The sequence below is a fragment of the Ostrinia nubilalis genome, chromosome 17, assembly GCF_963855985.1.
Source record: "Ostrinia nubilalis chromosome 17, ilOstNubi1.1, whole genome shotgun sequence".
In the NCBI taxonomy this organism is placed as follows: Eukaryota; Metazoa; Arthropoda; class Insecta; order Lepidoptera; family Crambidae; genus Ostrinia; species Ostrinia nubilalis.
In genome coordinates this window covers 3,883,317-3,901,951 of record NC_087104.1, presented here as the reverse complement: position 1 = coordinate 3,901,951, position 18,635 = coordinate 3,883,317, and the positions used below count along the sequence as shown (strand labels likewise).

Below are 18,635 nucleotides of genomic sequence, written 5' to 3'. Positions count from 1 at the left end.
CCCATATTACGTCTTCTGGTCCTACCAATATTTACTATGTAAGTATCCATTAAGTAGGCGTAAGCTGGTTATGCCCGATTTACAGTCTTCGATAGGAAAAATTGTTTTCATCTTTCTACTTCTTTAACTCAATTATAAACTAACAGTTTAAAAAGTTGTTAAGTACATTGTAAGTTAATGAACACTATCAATTTCATTCCAAAATCGCTTTTTTTTACTCAACTGCACCAAAATATGTTTTTGGCTTTGTTTTTTTCGTACCTATCTACCTTTAACCTTGCTCCGTGAAGCGATAGCGAAATTTAGTCCGCCGCGGAAGGTTAAACTTTTATGGCCTTTTGCCCTATGCCCATTCTTGGGCCCTATTTCATTATGACAGCATGGTGGTGCCACCAACAAAGGTATCATTCAACATAGTTGCGCAACCAACTTGTTGCCGGCAACCGTGAACCAATCTTGTGTTTGTGTGCCGAATAAGTATGGCCGAAAATGATGATGAAGATGAGATAGAGATGGGTCCTGTAGGTAAGTTTAGAATTAATAGAGAAGAGCGAGACGAGAATCATAATCGATTTAACCCTTATTCAAATGCGAGCTGGTATGCATTTTTTTTACAAAGTTGAAGTGGATTTTGGGTAATTGTGGGTCACTTATTTCATATTTTTGATCAAAATTTATTAAAAAATAGGGTAAGGGGTAGTTTTTTGGGTGGTAAATAATTTACCATTATCCATTCATGACTACAAATTATTCAATGTTGGTGGTAAAATAGTTACCATTGTCCGTTTTGGTTTATTTTTGGTTCTTGACTAGTGAAATCCTCTTGGTTCTACCTATATTTTATTAAATATTTTGGGAATTTAGTAATATCCCAACTAATATTATAAATGCGAAAGTAACTCTGTCTGTCTGTCCGTCTGTTACGCTTTCCCGCTTAAACCTCGCAACCGATTTTGATGAAATTTGGCATAGAGATAGTTTGAGTCCCGGGAAAGAACATAGGATAGTTTTTATCCCGGTTTTTGAAACAGGGACGCGCGCGATAAAGTTTTTCTGTGACAGACAAAATTCCACGCGGGCGAAGCCGCGGGCGGAAAGCTAGTTGTTTTTATAAAAATAATCAAGGTAAGCATAATAATTATGCTTACAATTATTATGCTTACCTTGAGTCTGAAACTAACAATAAATTCACTAATTACGTAATGTCAAAACGTTACGTAAACAGTTATCAAAATAACTTACAATTTCTCCAAATATTTATTTAGTTTTATTTGTGCAAATACAAAAAACAACAGTTATTTTTATATATCATCAAACTTTTGTCAAGACGGGATCGGACGGTGGTAAACTATTTACCACTTCTTTAAAATGTCTAAACTATATGAATAAATCAATTGCAGACGCTGCCTATAAGTGAGACTATACAATAAATGTTATAGTTTAGGATTTTGAATCGAAAAAACACTTATCAGAATTTTTGTTGAACAAAGTTTCAAAAATACCAAAAACGCGCGATAAAAACTTGAAATTTTTCACACCAAAACCGTTTGGTTGACTTTGACATTACCTGACAGTGACAAATGACGTTGAAAAGTTGTAAGATGGCATAGATAAGTAAAAAAATATATTTAAAAATATAAATAAGTGACCACGATATCTTTAAGTATCACCATATCGAAAATTAGGATCCTTTTTTAAAAGTAAACGAAGTGGTAATATATCTACCTTTATTTGAATAAGGGTTAAAATACCGATACATAACACCAACGCGCAACGATACGTTAAATTAAATGCTTTGACATTTGTTTGAAACTGACAGTTGACACTGACGTCCTTGACATTAGACCGTCTGTTTTTTTGTTTATTTGTGGTGGTGATTTTGTGGTCAGTGGTGTTTGAAGAATAAATTCGTGGCATTTTTCTGAGATTTATATGTTAATTTATCACTGTTATACCCTGAAAACCAAAAATGTCTGCAAGAAAACTGTGGGGTGAATTTGAAAACGAAGGAGGCGACGAAACACTTCTTCAAAATGTAAACTTCAATCCTATCATCGATCTGGGCATGCAAAACATTCCCGAGATACCGATATCAGTGAAGTCTTCACCTATAGAACTGCCTAAGCCTAACCTCATTACTCACACGGTCCAACTGCACGCATACGCGAGGCAAATGAATGAGCAGATTGACAATGTACTTTACGAAAATGCAAGATTTGATCCGATGAATCTGCCGGCTTTACCGCCTGAACCGCCTAAAATCATGGAACACAAACCTACTCCGCCCATAAACTTCATGCAGAAACAGTACTGCGATTTTTCACTCGGAAAAGGTCCCGTTATTCAACCCTTCACACCAGAAAGTCACAAGCGTGCTTTGCGTCAGTGTGCAGCTATCGCCATAGGCCATGTCGGCATTCCCACTTGCACCAACACCGCTTTAAACGCTCTTGCCGATGCATTAGACTTTTACATGACCAACATGTGTAAGCTGATGAGAACTGTTGTCGATCAAGAAGCCAGTGGGCTGAGATCTGGATACCCTGACGTTGTATCAAAAGTATTTGCAGATTTGAATGTAGGTAATCTGCATGACTTTTTCAACAATCGTGTGGTTAAGTATCATGCTAAAATGAAGCAAAAGTGTGAAGAATTAAAGACACAATGTGAAGCAATGGTTATCGGGGACATGGCACCACAACTAAAGCTGGAAGAAGTTCCGGAGTTACATTTTCCAGCTGCATTGGATGGAGCATTTACCCCTTCCTTGGAGCCGGGGTTCCAGATGCTGCATAGTCTGGAGCAAGAGCAACTGCAAGGCCTGGATCTCCTGGACACTGTAGCAACAGATGAAATCAAAATAGAACCGATGGAGTTCTCACAACCAGAGACAGCAAAGCTGCCTTCACTGTCTCCTAGTGCTAAAAAAAAGAGAAAATAAAATTTTAACTACTCAATATTGTTTTCTTATTTTTATGCATTTAGTAACTTTCCAAATAATGAAAATAATTAAAATAAATTTTAAAGATTATGCAAGGTTTGAAATTACCATTTATATAAATTTTGTTCTAAATTAATCTGTTAAACCAGTTTTAATTCTGTTCACCTTATAATAAATACTTAGTAGTAATGTTTCTCAAGCCATGCATCGACTAATATCATAAATGCGACGATTTGACGATCACGAAAGTACAATTTTGAATTTTGTGTGCATTAAATTTTAAATAGGTAAATATAGCAATTCAAAATCTTAAAATGTAAAATTTACACAACCCTACCATTGAATGAAACAAAATAATTATAGCACCAAATAATTTATTTGAATCAGATTACAAATAGAAACCAGTACTGATACCAAGACAACCATAATTGATTACCATTATTACACAATTATATACAATAAAATTAATAAGCCGAAATGTAATCTGAATATAATATGAATAATCTAGTGCTAGTACTCTACACTGCACATCAGTAACATGTAAATCTGCACCTTTATGAAATGTCACAAATCAAATAAAATATTTTCAATTATTACATAAGTGTATGCCAGAACATTATCAGATAAACAGCACTATATTCATTAAAAAAATAATAATAATTGGACAGTAATATTGTAATGATTAAAATGGACAAACAAACAATTATGATACAAAGACAAAATGGTGCTGTGGGTCTAGACAAAGTGCCATTATAATCGCAAACCAGTCGAAAAGTGGTCGAAAAGCCCCTTTTTTGTATGGAATTTGACGGATTCGATTTTCGATTCGATCAAAAAGTGCGTTTTGTCTAGGGGGGCTGATCTTATTATCCTATCATAACTGATATGCAAAGCTTGTATTGCTTTAACACTCAAAAGGGTACTTAACATACAAATGGTGAAGTTTGATGGAACAAGTATTTTCTCGAAACAAACTTAAACAATAATGACTTATTATGAAGAAAACGAACTTAAATGTTAAGGAATGAAGATCTTGATACCCATGACAAACAGACACATGTCGAGTAATACAAATGTATCATTGGTCACATTTCAGAAACAAAATATTTGTTATTGATGAAGTGACAATAACTTGTAACCAAAATGTTTGAAGAAATTTACAAATTTCAATTTTGTGAGACAATTGTGTCATAATTGTTTACCTGCTTTTATATGTCACTTCATCAACAATTAGTATTTAAGGAGCCGGTTTACATTTAGCTGTCCAGTTCAGACTTAACAAATTCACAATATCTAGGCCCAAAGCTTGATGCACTTTCATTGTTACAACATAGACTGCTATCTTAAGATGACAAAAAATCACATTATCTTGAGCTTACATATAATATGGCTATTGGTAATATTGCTTGTCATGGGCTGCAACTTAATCTACCCTACAACTATCCAGGTAAGAACTGTACATTGAGAACCTCAGTGAACTCGCTATGGTATTTACTTCTTTTCTGGTGGTGTAGTCTTCTTTCTTTTGAACAGCAGTATGTGGGGTTCTGAAATAAAGCAAAAATTATTATGAGCTCAGTCAGTATACAATAATAATTCTAGTAGGTAGGCAACTTTCCAGTGAACTTAATAGTAAGCTACTCAAATGATTTAAAAAACCTAAATAAAGACAAAATTAACATGAACAACTAAAGTTATTTCCTACTACCTATTGTTGTTAACAACAATTTAAATGTTATATTTTTATAGTATCAATAAAAAAAATGTATATTCTATAAAATATTGTATATGCGATAATCGAGAAGATGTTACTGCGACAACTTTGGTTGGAATTGAAAAGGTTATAAAGAGGCCTTTACTAACATAAAAGGATCAACAGAGAATAAATAATTAGGATAAGCTTTAGTTAACAAAGATATTGCTAAATATATGTATAAAGCTAATATAATATAATAATAATAATTGTTTTGAAATGTATGTTTGACAACAATACTCTTCATCTTTCTCATTCTTCTCTATCAACAAAGCAATATAATGATAACTGGATCGCTTACCAGGTTGATGTGTCATGTAATGCACCCATCCCTGGCTCTGCTGGACGCCAATACTGCGCCATTCCTGCTCCGACATCAAATGGTTCTTGGGCACCAGCTTGACCATCTCTTTTGGCAGAACCACATGTCTTTAGAAGAAAAATTAAAAATACATTTAATAGCAGTACGTATGTTATAGGAAAGTATGTCTATAGGACACAATTCTGTAATTTAAGTACTACATTATATTAGTAGTACGTTCACATGAAATGGCTTGCTGTTTGAATTTTATTGTTCAAGGTTAGGACTTCTTTGCTTAATACAAAAGAGCCTCAAGATAAAATACAACTACGTCAGCTTTATAAAGAATATAAACAGAAAATAATTTACCTATATTCATGTTCTTCGTCGTAATATTTCTCTGAATAATAGATGTCTCTCGACATGGTACCAAATCAATTTTTAACTTTGTCTTGCACAAAGACCCTTCGACAAATTGTTCCTTCTTCAACGTATCTAGTCACCAGCACCAGTAAAGTTAAACTACAACCGTTTTTCGCTTTAATCAATACAAATTTTCAATAAAACTTCTCACAGAAATCACAAATTCAACAATAACTTCAGCAGCAAATTCAACACGGACGTTAACGAATTTCAAAATTCGAATTACGGTCAAGAAAACATTGCCAACATAAAGAAAAATGCTGTCAGTTACGAAAAGAAGTAACAGCTATTGTTGTGCCTACGGATTTTTAGAACCGCTTGTTTGCCCCCATAGCTGGGCATTAACTCGTTAATCCGTTAATCGTTAATTAACGAAGTTAACATTTCTATTAACGGATTAACTTTTAAGTTAACTTTAAAAAATGTTAACGGACTCGTTAACTTCCGTTAAATTATCCTAAGTCCGTTAATCGTTAATCCAGTACCTACTATTTACCAAAAAGATACAGCAGGCACGCTAAAAAACGCTAGAAAAACGCGTTCTGACAAGTACGTTCGGGCTTCCAGAACTTCCAGAACCCAAAACAACAGTTTTTGAAACCAGATCACTAACGACACTTGTTAGTATGTGTGGGACAACTCTTGCAACTGAATTGACCAGTTTTCCTCAACCGATTGAGCTGAAATTTGGTATACTTATGTAAGTACGATGACAATGCAATGTTATGGTACCATTGAGCTGGTCTGATGATGGGGGTCATGAGGTGGCCATAGGAACTCCTAAATGAAACGGCGGCATCGCATCGAATTTGGGTTCGTTGGTTTTGTCTTTTCGAGCACTTTAGTCTCCATAGGTTCTCCACTGTTCTCTCCATAGGTTGTCTGGAAGAGATCGCTTCATAGCGATAAGACCGCCTAATTATACCTTATGTGTTCCTTTTCTTTCTGTTTTTTTTATCTGGTGTGCAATAATGAGTATTTATTATTATTATTATTTTATGTGATATATCTCAGCATTAATGCTGTTAAAGTTAGACCAGATACGGGCCAAGCCAAGTATCTGATCCATAGATTTATCAAATATTTACCGTGAGGCTGCTTCCATTAATAGTTGGTTCATCCTGTAGGAACCGCCTAACGATACGGCAGGTGTTCAGTATTGCCGCTTTCTGCATCGTGATATAACAATTTTCGTGGAGATCTATAACTTTAAGGCTATTAAGCAGATGATTAGGTATGACTCCAGTGCTGGAGAGCATCAGTGGCACAATGTAAACTTTGTTAAGCTTCCAAATTCTGAGTATCTCTTCTTTTAATTCTGAGTATTTATGTATTTTTTCCGAAATAGTATTTTTGATGTTGTGGGTGTTAGGTACTGCTACATCTATTAGATATGCAATCTTATTAACTTTGTCTACCAAGGTGATGTCGAGTCTATTGCAATGAATGGTGCGGTCTGTCAAGATGGCTCGGTCAAAGTACATTCTGTAACTGGGACTCTCCAGCAGTCTTCGGTTCATATTGATAATATAGTTTAGATTTTTCGGAAATTAGTTTGTGTTTAATAGCTAATTTCTGGTGAACATAGTGAGCGATTTGGTTATGCCGGTGTGTGTAATCATTTTGGGTTAATAATGGGCATGCATTTATAATGTGTTGAATGGTTTCCGGGTATCTATGGCATTTTCGGCAGCGATCATCCTGTGCGTTGGGGCTTATCAAAAAGCCTTCAGTCTCAGGGAACAAATAACCAATTTTAGGCCATTTTTTGGAAGCCTCAGTGTCTACATGAGGTTGCTCTAGTTCGTGTATGTGTCTGCCATGTAATTGTTTCTTTCGCCATGTCTCTACTTTTTCCTGCTCTACCTGCTGTGCTGTCTGATAGATCTTATCTGTATCCAAGAGGTTAAGTGGGGTAAAGTTTTCGTCTGATTGTATAACTGCCTTGTGAATGGTACTATTCGATTTTGTATAATTATTATTATTATTTAGTACTGGATGATGTCCAGGGTCCTGATGATGGAGTCAGGAGGTGGCCATAGGAATTCCTAAACGAAACGGTGGAAACTTATCGAGTTTGGGTTTGCTGGATTTGTCTTTTCGAGCACTTTGGTGCTAAATTGTATTGTAATTGAAACAAGGCTCTGAGATTGAGTAAAAAGTAGAATAAAATTATAATAATTAAAAACTTTTTTAAAAACAAGCTTTTATTCTGAAATGCAGTTGTACTAAAACGAAAAAAATAATTGTACTTATGCAAGGTTCAAATAATTTCGAAAGCTTGTAGCGCAAACATAAAAGTGGAATAAATAAATTCCATGCGCGATACAAGCTTTCGAAATTATTTGAACCTTGCATACAGTTATTTTTTTTCGTTTTATCATCATTATTTATCATGTGTTAACGGATTAACGATTAACGTTAACTTGCGTTAAATCTTGCGAAATGTAACGTTTTAACGTTTAACGAAGTTAATTTTTTTATTAACGGTTTAACGATTAACGAAGTTAACTATTTGATTAACGGTGCCCAGCTATGTTTGCCCCTTCTTTGATTTTTTTAAGGAGAGACGTTATAAACGTGCCCTTACACTGCTTTCATAGCTTTGCTGTGCAATTATTTGCTAAATTATGATCAAAAAATACCTAGTCTAAAAGATTACGATCTTCAAATTCCTGATTATTTATGTAGCGTGTCGTGTCGCGAGTTCATAATCATATTCTTCATGTAATAGTAGAAACAACGGCAAAATAGTTGATTTGACATTATGTACACAGAGCGGTATTTGCCGGTTTGCCAGGGACGTATTTTACTGAGCTTAACATTTTTGATGCAACTTCAAATTACCATGAAGGCATTTATTTAATTTTAAAAAACAAACATTAAGGTTCCAATCCAAACATGGGCATAATGTTAATAATGAAAATACGCGTCATGTATAGAAATATTTATTTATTTATGAATTAAATAAATAAATTCTAATTTAAATAATGTGAATTTATTTTGCTTCTGTCTCTTTAAACCTATCGTTACGTATTATTTGATTATCTTTTTCAGTCTTCGAGTTGCTAAAGGTAGTTTCAGCGCGACTATGTAACTGGTGAATGTGTCTCTTGAGGTTGGAAGCCCGAGTAAGTCGCAGGCCGCATATAGTGCAGACATGAGAGCGATCACCCGTGTGGGTTGCTATGTGCTGCTTCAAGTCACCTCGCGTGATGAACCCTCGACCGCATGTGTCGCATTCGAATTTCTTTTCACCCGTGTGTCTTCTGTAAGAATACAAACAGCAATACAAAAAAAAATACAAACTATTATAAATATTGTTTGTAAAAAAAATATACTAACTTTGTATGATACTGCAAATGTCCTATTGTTCGAAAACTGCGTGGACATAGTTTACATTGGTATGGCAGCTGTCCAGTATGTTTCCTCCTGTGGGCTATCAGCCCTGAAGATTGGGCGAAAGATTCGCCACATATCAAACAACTAAGTGGCTTTTCACCCTGAAATCCAAATATGTTACTAAATAAAATATTGTTATTTTTTAGTAAAAAAAAAAATTAAACTATGATTACAGCAAATGATAAAAAAATATGTAGAAGAAATTGATCAACTTAGAGTACCTCTACAAATAATTACCCTAATAAATTATAGCCTTTGGGATATTCTAAGGTTTCATAATGACATTGGAATGTTTTATATTAATTTACCCAATAGCTTAAAGTGAAGAAAAATAGTTCTTCACTTTAAGCTCCATCCAAACTTTTTTAGGCTTTTTGTAAAGTAAAAGGGCATTTTTTATTTTAATACACAATTCTTACTGTATGAGTCCTTAGGTGAACTTTGAGGTTCTCTGGAAGCGAGAAATGTTTTCCACAGTGGGGACAAGAATACGGACGAGTTCCAGAGTGTGTAACCAAGTGTGTTTTGAGTCGATATCTGAAAATGGTAAAAAAAATTACAATAGACGTGTTGACACCACCTATCAATTGTACTTTTTAAAACTGTCAAAACGAAACTCTCCCATGGATTTTGTATTGTCAACTCAAATAAACTACTTTTTTCAATTACAATGCGACCAAAAATTGTAATTTCCAGGTAATTAATTAGGTTTTTAAGACCAAAATAAAGTCTTTTTAGAAAAATTGTGATTTCGAATTATTGGGGAATCGTGTCAAATTGTCTATTAACTACTTATTCAGCTACAAGAGTATAATAGGGAATAGAGCCACAAAAGTAAAAATCATAAATTTTATTGGCTAGGACTCACGATGATGACATGACTCTCCCACAAATAGAGCATTGTTGCTTTTTTCCTCTCTTCTTTTTATCAATATTTTTTGGAATTTTAGCTATAACTTTACTATCATAAATTGTGCCCTCATCTGTGGAGTTCTGTTCAATTTTCATGGAATCATCATCACTATTTACAGAATCATATGTGTCAGTCTGATGATTAGTTAGTTCCAACTTATTTTTGAGGGAAGCCCGTAGTTGTTGGTCAGACACTCGACACAAATCAATGAAGTCGAGACAATTGTTTAGAAGTGTAAGGCACTTAGAACATATCATGGTAGGTAAACCATCATCTGAATAAATCTGAAAAGATACATGTGTAAGTATTAATAGAGCCCCAAAACATTTTGGCAAACAAAAAATAATTTAACTAAAGAGCCAGGAACTAGACAACTTAATTGACTGTTAATAAAGATTAAAGGTAATAAGGAGTACATAATGCTAAAGAGCTTACCTCTATTTTTGCGATGAGCATTAATTTCGTAGAAATCATCACTTTGTCTTCTTTTGAGAAAATATTAAACATATTTGTATGATCAACAGAATGGGTCAAACAAATCCTACATAGTATTTTGTTATTCATAATTAATTATTTATTTATTTTTAACATGGAAACTAATACGCTAGGGAAATTAATTTGTTACAAATTATCCACAGATCACTATATATATGTAGCAAGCTAAAATTATCACAACAAAACAAATAAACAAAACCAAAACTTTATTAAAGTGACATTACTATTTTACCGTTTAATGGGACAAGAGCCAAATGGCAGCACACACTGCTTGTTAATAAAGTCCGTAGGCACTAAGATTGTGGTAGCATTATAGAAAAAAAAAATCCTTTTTTTCTTTTATTTTTTTTTGCCATAATTACTTTAATACGTGCTCTGTGTTAATTTTTGTTGTTTTGTTTCAACTTTCACTGAACTCGTGTTTGTTTTCTCTTTTAATTCAAAAATGACTGTAAAACTGTATCATTTTCCAGTTAGCGGCCCTTCTCGTGGTGCATTGCTTGCTGCTAGATCAATTGGGGTGCCTATAGAAATAGAGATAGTGGACTTATTCAAAAAAGAACAACTCAAGGAAAGTTTTTTAAAGTTGAATCCTCAACATTGCATACCAACGTTGGACGACGACGGTTTTGTTCTCTGGGAAAGCCGAGCGATTGCGAGCTACTTAGCTGATAAGTTTGGCAAGGATGACCTTCTGTATCCTAAAGATTTAAAACGGCGCGCCCTTGTAAACCAGAGACTGTATTTTGATAGCTCTTCTCTTTACGTGAAAATAAGATCGATTTGTGTACGTACAACGTTCCTAATAATTAAAATTGCAGTTGATAATAATGTATGTTTATGTATAAATTAATGTCTAGAATCTAATTACATTTATTTTGCAGTTCCCAATACTTTTTCTTGGAGAAACGGAGATAAAACCAAACCTGAAAGATGACCTCAATTCAACCCTTGCTTTTCTTGATCAGTTTTTGAGTGGAAGCAAATGGGTAGCTGGTGATAATGTCACCATTGCAGACACATCTATCTATGCATCTTTGTCTAGCATACTTGTGAGTAACACATCACCAAAGACTATTATGTATTTTTAATGATTGTATCTAGTGAACTAAAACAACTTCTTGTTTCAGGCTGTAGGATGGGACATTTCAAAGTTCTTGAATATCACCCGTTGGGTCAAACAATGTGAATCTCTACCTGGTTATGCTGAGAATGAAGAAGGAGCTAAGGCATTTGGAGAAGCTGTCAAGAAGAACCTTAAACAGTAAAAGCCATTATTACAAATATAACATTTGTTGTATATTTTTCAATTAAATCTTATGATAAAAACATTATTATGTTAACACTGTTTTATCTGCAAAACTTCATCACTAACTGTTGTTCATTTCTAACTTTTCTCCTTATAATTATCTCTGAAGTAAAGCCTAGTGCTGCCATGATTACAGCTACTTCATCTGGAATGTTTTCTTCTATCAGCAAAAGATAAAATGTGCCGTTGCGTGCTAGCTTCTTTGGTATCATATCCAGTAGTTTATCGGTCACCTCTCGACCTTTCACTCCTCCTGCCCAACTTGCAGTGATATCTTTGCCACCACACTCGTCACTTTCGGTCACCACATATGGTGGATTAAACAATATAACATCAAACATGTGATCAGTGAAAGAATCAACCAGATTCATATTCACAGAGTCCAAGATCACCTTATTATGATTGGCTGTACTTCGTGACATGACACAAGCTTTATAGTTGATGTCTGTGCTCATGCAAAACGTCCCTGGAAATGCCATACCTAAAGCAGTGATCACTAAACCACTGCCCGAGCCAACTTCTAAACAAAATGTGGGGTTTTTTGCTTTTAGGTACTGTAAGTCTTTTTCAATAGCATCTATGAGTAAGAAGCTATCTTCGGCTGGTTCATAGACATGGTCAAACTCCTTTTTGTCTATGTGGTTTTGGTAGGGAGTCTCCATGTCAGTTGATGCTCCCTCTCTCTGATATGACTCCACTAGTGCTTTGCTCAGGTTCTTGAGGCACTGGTTCCGATATTACTGTAGGACGAACACTTTTTTCTTTATTAATTGTGCGTCTAATCTCATTCAGTCTATCCTGGAAAATAAATGTTATTCTTATTAGATGACCATGAAAAGCTGAATTACTTTTTGCATAGGTATGAAGTTAGGGTATGTGGAGGGAAATTATTATGAAATAACACTTACTTGTGAGGCTTGTAAGACATTAAGTACAACAGTCACTTTGTGTTTGCAGGCGATCAATTTCTTAACATAAGGGTCCAAATCAGGGTGGTTGTTGAGCGCCTCTCGCACCTTCTGAAGCTCTTCGTTCAAAGAATCAATCTGCTGCTTCAATTCCAGTTGTGAAATCCTGGAAGACAAGGTATTTAATTTTTAATAAGTTTTTATTTTTTACAATAATTAATTACAAGTTCAACTGAAGTTAGGCTTACCTAGTAGCTCTTACTCTATCGTCTAGTTGGTCAACCGTTGGCTTCAGGAGGCCTAGTAGGCCTTCGGCTAAGGTATCCCGTGTCGGGTTGTCGCACAAGTTGCCAGTGTTCTCGTCAGCCGATGTGGTGGTGCTCTCTGTGTCGTCCATCGCGCGCACGATACTCAAACCTTCATTGCTAATGATAGGAGAAGTCGTTAGTTGATAAAATATTCGAAGGTGATTATTTTACAACAAAGCAGCTGTTCCACGCAACTGTCAATGTCAGCTGAGGTGGTGACAGTCATGTCAGTGGCGTTAGGTTGGCAGCCATGCAATTATGCTGCGTTCAACTCGCACGAAATTATGTGCAAAAAGTAATATAGTTTCGAGCGTATAGTATAGTTTGCGAAGGAGACGGCATTTATGTCAGTCACTCACATAGTTTAAGTACAGTAGAGTTCATAAATATGTTGGCAGTGCCAATGCTTCAAAATATTGTTAGCGTCATAACGATCATATTTCAATAAAAAATCAAACACCAATAAAATGTAATCATAATAATATAAACTGTTCATAAACATGTTGCGGTAGCTCAGTGTTTACTGCGCTACAATATTTTGAAATATGGGCACTGCCGATATATTTATGGACTCGACTGTACCTATTATAATAGTACAAGTTTTACAAAACAATAAAACTTGTATTATTGAGCAGAGACGATGCACAGCATCTGGTGAGAGATGCGTCTACTTCCGGTGTAGTTTTTTACCATTTTTACCTTAAATGACGTCATTTCCGCAATTATTTAATAGGAATTGATTTGACTTACTTCCGTTTGCCGCCATTTTAGTCACCTGGGGGCGAGCTTGCTCGGAGTTCTTCATAGAGAGCTCACCAGGAGGCCTTCTTGGGATGCTGTGCATCGTCTCTGCTCAATAATACAAGTTTTATTGTTTTGTAAAACTTGTACTATTATTCGGCATGTGACGATGCACAGCATCTGGTGAGAGACTTGTTTATTAGCTCCTGGTGACTACTTACCAATGGCGCTATGTGATGAAAGATTTTCGAGTTTCTGTAACAGAACTAGATTAGAACATGATTAATTTCAGGGTATTAACATGTTTTGTTCTAAATGCCCGGTGAGAGCAGCATTAATATCACAAAGTAGGAGGGTTTGTACTTTTGTATGTTTGAAATGAATAAACTGGAAAGCTACTGAACTGAATTCAGAAATTCTTTCCTCATTAAAATGCAGATTGAGTGTGTATTAATATAATTTGCCCGCATGGCAGTAAGATTCATGCGAGTCATCAACATAAGTTTATAATACAGGCGTACGATGTGATTGAAGAGTATCCAACATGCTTTAGATCTGTTGATTGAAAGTTATTAATTAAATAATATTTTATTTGGTGTTTCGGTCGTATATCAGTTAATAAAAGTGTCTGCCTTATAATATTGCTATTATTGTTCTGCCTACGCCAATATCTCGTCATATAATTTCATCTATGGCTAAATATCAACCCAAATTAAAGATGCCACAACGAAGTCAACAATACCAGGAGAGGTTTTAAATTCAACAACCTTTATATAGCCTGACCAGGAACATAAAAACCCTGGCATAGAGGCGCGTCAATTGCATTTGATAGTGCAACACTGAGTACAGTCGTACCTGTGTTAAATTAATAGGCTAACTTTATGTATCAGGATTCAGGATTACGGGCTAATTTGATATTTTCATAAATTAACGAAAAAATATTATTATAGGTAACCTGATTTTAATAAATTAAATGAAACCATCAATCGAGCTAGTAGATTTATTTTATTATTCATCAATAATCAAATTCAGAACTTGAATATTCAACTGCAATGTCTGCTTATGAACGCTTCAAACTCGGTACATCTTTCCCAATCCTATAAAATTCAACACTTAGAAAGTGACAAAATTTTTAAAATAGGTAGTTGAAACAAACCACAGCAAATTTTCATAGTGGACTGTACTATACGATAAACATGTCAGTCAATTTGACAACCTTTGTTGGAAACATTATTCAATGAAAATATTGTCCGAACCCTTAGTATTTCTCTTCGACAAATACTTTAACACATTGTGAACCACTTTTCTTTCACGACTATAAAAATATTTTAGCAATTTAATTCATAAAACCAATTGCGCACATTTAAAATAAAGTTTGTTTACACTTTGACAGCAATAGACTGACATGCAAGGTGACATGTCAATGAAGTTTTCAGTTACTGTTGCCATTAAAAGAAATTAGTACCATTAGTTTTCCGCAACATGGCGAGGGTTTTTATGTTCCTGGTCAGGGTATACTGTTTTTATCCATGTAGATTCCTAGTATTACTTGGTGTTGAAAAATAAATATTCCGCTGTTCGCCTCTGCTCGCCTGATTCCAGTAACTTACGCAACCGTAGCAAGGGCATACATAATAAATGCTGTTTTTTGGGATTTGCTGTCATTTTTCCCAGTTGTTTGTATGATGCCGTAACGGTGCCAAACTTACTCGTAGGTCAAGGTTTATTAACTTAATCTTGAAATTATTCAGGTGAGACTATGTTTTGTCATGTCAGCAGCTGATGTAGATGGTAGGAGAAAAATATACATAAGCTAGTCTACGAGAAGCCTCGTAAAGGTCACATTTTAGATACCTACTGTTGGGTTTAAGGCCTTTATCAGGAAGTGAAATTGGTTAAGCTTTTATGCTTAGTAAGAAAATTAAAGTTATCTTTAATATAGTTTTAGATTAGTAATACCAGCCCCCCTAGACAAGTAGCACTTTTTGATCGAATCGTAAATTGGATACGTTATAACTTCATATAGAAAAAAGAAGGCTAATCGACCATCCTTCGACTGGTTTGCGATTATAAAGTGAATTTTGTCTAGACCCACAGGGCATAAAGGGAGTAGAAGAGTAGATAAACGATTTAGTCTAGCAAATAAATCTTGCTGTCGAGCTTCAAGAGGTAAGTATATAGCTACGACTGTTTTCCTTAGGCCATTAGTTTTACCACCAAGGCCAGTTATTTTATAAGTTTTTAAAGTGGATTTTTGCCAGGTATGTTTTAGGAACGACACCTTATTATACCCAACTCAACATACTAAAAAATTACATGTTACCTGATCCTGACGTGGAGGTCACCATGTGGTAAGAACATGGTGGAGATTCTATATTTTGAGGGTCGGCCTCGAGCCCTGCTAAGAAAAGCCAGAAAGGTGAGAAACGGGACAGCAAAGATTTAGCCTAGTTTACCACCATAGCCACCCTGGTTGAAGTCGTTGCAAAGGCTGCTGGTGAATCTCTGTGGGGTCTCTGGATATCCAGTTTCCCGAACTTTTGGAATATATACCTTTGGATTTGAACCCAGGAGATGCCACTAAGTAGGTTGTTTTCCCCGTAAATCGACCTAGATCGTCAGATAAATTTGATTGAATCGACCTGGGAGATAATATTTTGCGCTGTCAGAGCTATTTTTACCAGACTGAACCGAAAGGAGGTGATGTTTTTCAAGTTGAAAAGTTAGAGAGACAGTTCCAATAGAGGCTCTGAATGTGCCCCTTCCTCCCTTAGTTTCGAGTATAGGCTATGCTTTGATTGTCCGATAGCAAAATTAGTGAACGCACATGAAATGAATGAAAGAATGAGAAATCCCCCATCGCTGATTATGATTTCTGATATTTTGTAGACATCCAGATGGTTGTTAAGAGATGCTGAGCTGGAGTCTTGTGTATTGGATCGGTTGTGTGGGGTCGAGTTGTGATGAGCCCTCACTGGAGATCAAGCTTACCATTATAGGCACTTGTTGAGTCGTATAGATTTCGTATTTACCAACAAAACCCTTAGAGATGACGACTTGTTGAACCTGAGTTCACGTAATTGACAAGGTTTAAAGTGTTCCAGAAGATAAAATGTTACACACTAACCTTCCGTTCTAGTAGTTGCTGTCTCATCTGGTTTGTCAAAGGTGACGAGGTTTAGTAAGTAGTTTGTGATTGTATCAATGTTTTTCGGTATGCAGTAGAGAACGAGAGATTGATAATTTTAGGGTACCTTGACAAGACATGCGGAGAGGCCGGCGGTGTCTCTGTGATCGGTATCTGCATCCAGATTTAGAATTTAGCATTCAACTACTTCAGATCGGATCAATACTTACATAATTGTATCTACTGATTAGGACGTTTAATAGAATAGGTTGTTTGGTCTGTCCTTCTTGCGAAGGGATATTGTGAGGAGCAGGCTCATGCTGAGCGGTGCCTTATCTGGTAATTTCAGCACCTGTTTTAACAGGATTTCGGTTTATTTGGTCAGCGTTAGACAGTCAAGAGTGTTAAAACGCTGAATAAAGCACGGCGTTGAAGGGACAAGCACCGGCTTGGAGGTGAATGGCAGACGCATCCCTGGAACCATTGTCAGGTAACAGGTTGACCTCCGCAGTCTGATGACGCCTGCCACTGCCTAAGATACGCTCAAAGGCAGCCTCCGTAGAATTTGCTGAGTGGAAAGTCACTTGACTTTGCTATTCTTATTTGGTCAGCGCTAGACAGTCAAGAGTGTTAAGACGCTGAATAAAGCACGGCGTTGCAGGTGCAGGGGCAAGCACCGGCTTGGAGGTGAATGGCAGACGCATCCCTGGAACCATTGTCAGGTAACAGGTTGACCTCCGCAGTCTGATGACGCCTACCACTGCCTAAGATACGCTCAAAGGCAGCCTCCGTAGAGTTTGCTGAGTGGAAAGTCACTTGACTTTGCTATTCTTATTTGGTCAGCGCTAGACAGTCAAGAGTGTTAAGACGCTGAATAAAGCACGGCGTTGCAGGGGCAAGCACCGGCTTGGAGGTGAATGGCCGACGCATCCCTGGAACCATTGTCAGGTAAAAGGTTGACCTCCGCAGAATGATGACGCCTGCCAATGCCCAAGATAGGTACGCTCAAAGGCAGCTTCCATAGAATTTGCTGAGTGGATGGTCATTTGACTTATTGGTCGTCAAGGGGACCTGAAGGGACTGATTTGGAATCCTTGACTTTTTGTTTTATTAGTATTTGACGATTTGTAAGAACTAATTTAATCAGTCTAAGCAAATAAAGATATTATTATGTTTTGATTTTGCTTGAAGTGACCGGCTAGAGAACCAAGGTCGGATTATTTTTTAGATATCACCAGTACGAGCACAGGGTGATTTTGCCGAACAAAAATCCAGCACTGGGAGGGTGCTCCTCGCACAATGCTTATTAGGAATTTTAGTCAGGATACGCTCGTGACATGTTCAAATTCAAATTCAAAAACGTTTATTGCATGTCACATTACAATTTATATGTTGTTGCAAAATAGAAGTATACATGTTCGATGCACTTAGCACATTTTTTCATACTTATTAAGCTTCATGATTTGCAAAAAACATTAGAATTTAATAATTCAAGCTGTAAGCTGGCTCAGTGTTGGGGGTGGCCACCCAGTCTACTAATAGTTGTAGTTTAAAGTGCTTTGTTGATGTGGTAAAGCATTTGTAGGTGCTTTATTTTATGAGCACAATGAGCCTTTTTAAATGGGTATTTATTAAGAAACTCGTACCAGAAAGAGTTATCGTTCGATTGTGGTGATGCTAACAACGTATTTTGATTGGTAATGTTTGCGATTGGGGCTGACGGGGCCGCCGTTAAAGTTGTATAAGATGGTTGTGGGTACGTTATTCAATCTATTTATACAATATAGAGATTCGCGAGAATGCTCATTTGATCGAAAAGAGTGTTAAAGCTATCAGAATCCCACGTACCTCGTTTCATCCGTTTTGAATCTCGCCGGGGTCCGAGTTTCTCCGGTATCCGACGCTCTGGGTCCACCTACCTGCTCGTCGTCCGGAAGACACTCGTCCCCTTTGGCGCCAACCACCATCACGTACATGTCGTTCGCGGTCACACACGCGCGGTCAATTGCACTTT

General features: G+C 36.2%; 5 protein-coding genes and 1 long non-coding RNA gene across 6 annotated transcripts; 2 read left to right on the top strand and 4 right to left on the bottom strand.

The window, feature by feature from the left end:
• The first annotated feature begins 1,969 nt into the window (after positions 1–1,969).
• On the top strand, positions 1,970–2,941 carry LOC135080201 (uncharacterized). The gene has a single exon (XM_063974883.1). The coding sequence runs from the start codon at positions 1,970–1,972 to the stop codon at positions 2,939–2,941; it is 972 nt and encodes a 323-aa protein (XP_063830953.1).
• Positions 2,942–3,799: 858 nt separating this feature from the next.
• Positions 3,800–5,654, bottom strand: LOC135079645 (cyclin-dependent kinases regulatory subunit). The gene is made up of 3 exons (XM_063974267.1): positions 5,365–5,654; positions 4,996–5,123; positions 3,800–4,488 (listed from the first exon to the last, which is right to left on the bottom strand). Exons 1-3 carry the CDS (start codon positions 5,418–5,420, stop codon positions 4,433–4,435), a joined length of 240 nt encoding a protein of 79 aa, XP_063830337.1. The 5' UTR covers positions 5,421–5,654; the 3' UTR covers positions 3,800–4,432.
• Positions 5,655–8,391: 2,737 nt separating this feature from the next.
• Positions 8,392–10,382, bottom strand: LOC135079644 (uncharacterized). The gene is made up of 5 exons (XR_010258850.1): positions 10,169–10,382; positions 9,689–10,017; positions 9,240–9,357; positions 8,764–8,921; positions 8,392–8,687 (listed from the first exon to the last, which is right to left on the bottom strand). It is a non-coding gene; the product is annotated as an uncharacterized LOC135079644 (long non-coding RNA).
• A 196-nt stretch (positions 10,383–10,578) lies between these two features.
• Positions 10,579–11,571, top strand: LOC135079859 (glutathione S-transferase 1-like). Its single transcript, XM_063974471.1, has 3 exons — positions 10,579–11,015; positions 11,113–11,280; positions 11,359–11,571. Exons 1-3 carry the CDS (start codon positions 10,674–10,676, stop codon positions 11,494–11,496), a joined length of 648 nt encoding a protein of 215 aa, XP_063830541.1. The 5' UTR covers positions 10,579–10,673; the 3' UTR covers positions 11,497–11,571.
• On the bottom strand, positions 11,503–12,199 carry LOC135079860 (methyltransferase N6AMT1). Its single transcript, XM_063974472.1, has one exon. It carries the CDS (start codon positions 12,197–12,199, stop codon positions 11,579–11,581), a length of 621 nt encoding a protein of 206 aa, XP_063830542.1. The 3' UTR covers positions 11,503–11,578.
• A 1-nt stretch (position 12,200) lies between these two features.
• Positions 12,201–12,963, bottom strand: LOC135079861 (SNAPIN protein homolog). The gene is made up of 3 exons (XM_063974474.1): positions 12,694–12,963; positions 12,446–12,611; positions 12,201–12,335 (listed from the first exon to the last, which is right to left on the bottom strand). Exons 1-3 carry the CDS (start codon positions 12,840–12,842, stop codon positions 12,201–12,203), a joined length of 450 nt encoding a protein of 149 aa, XP_063830544.1. The 5' UTR covers positions 12,843–12,963.
• Positions 12,964–18,635: the final 5,672 nt, after the last annotated feature.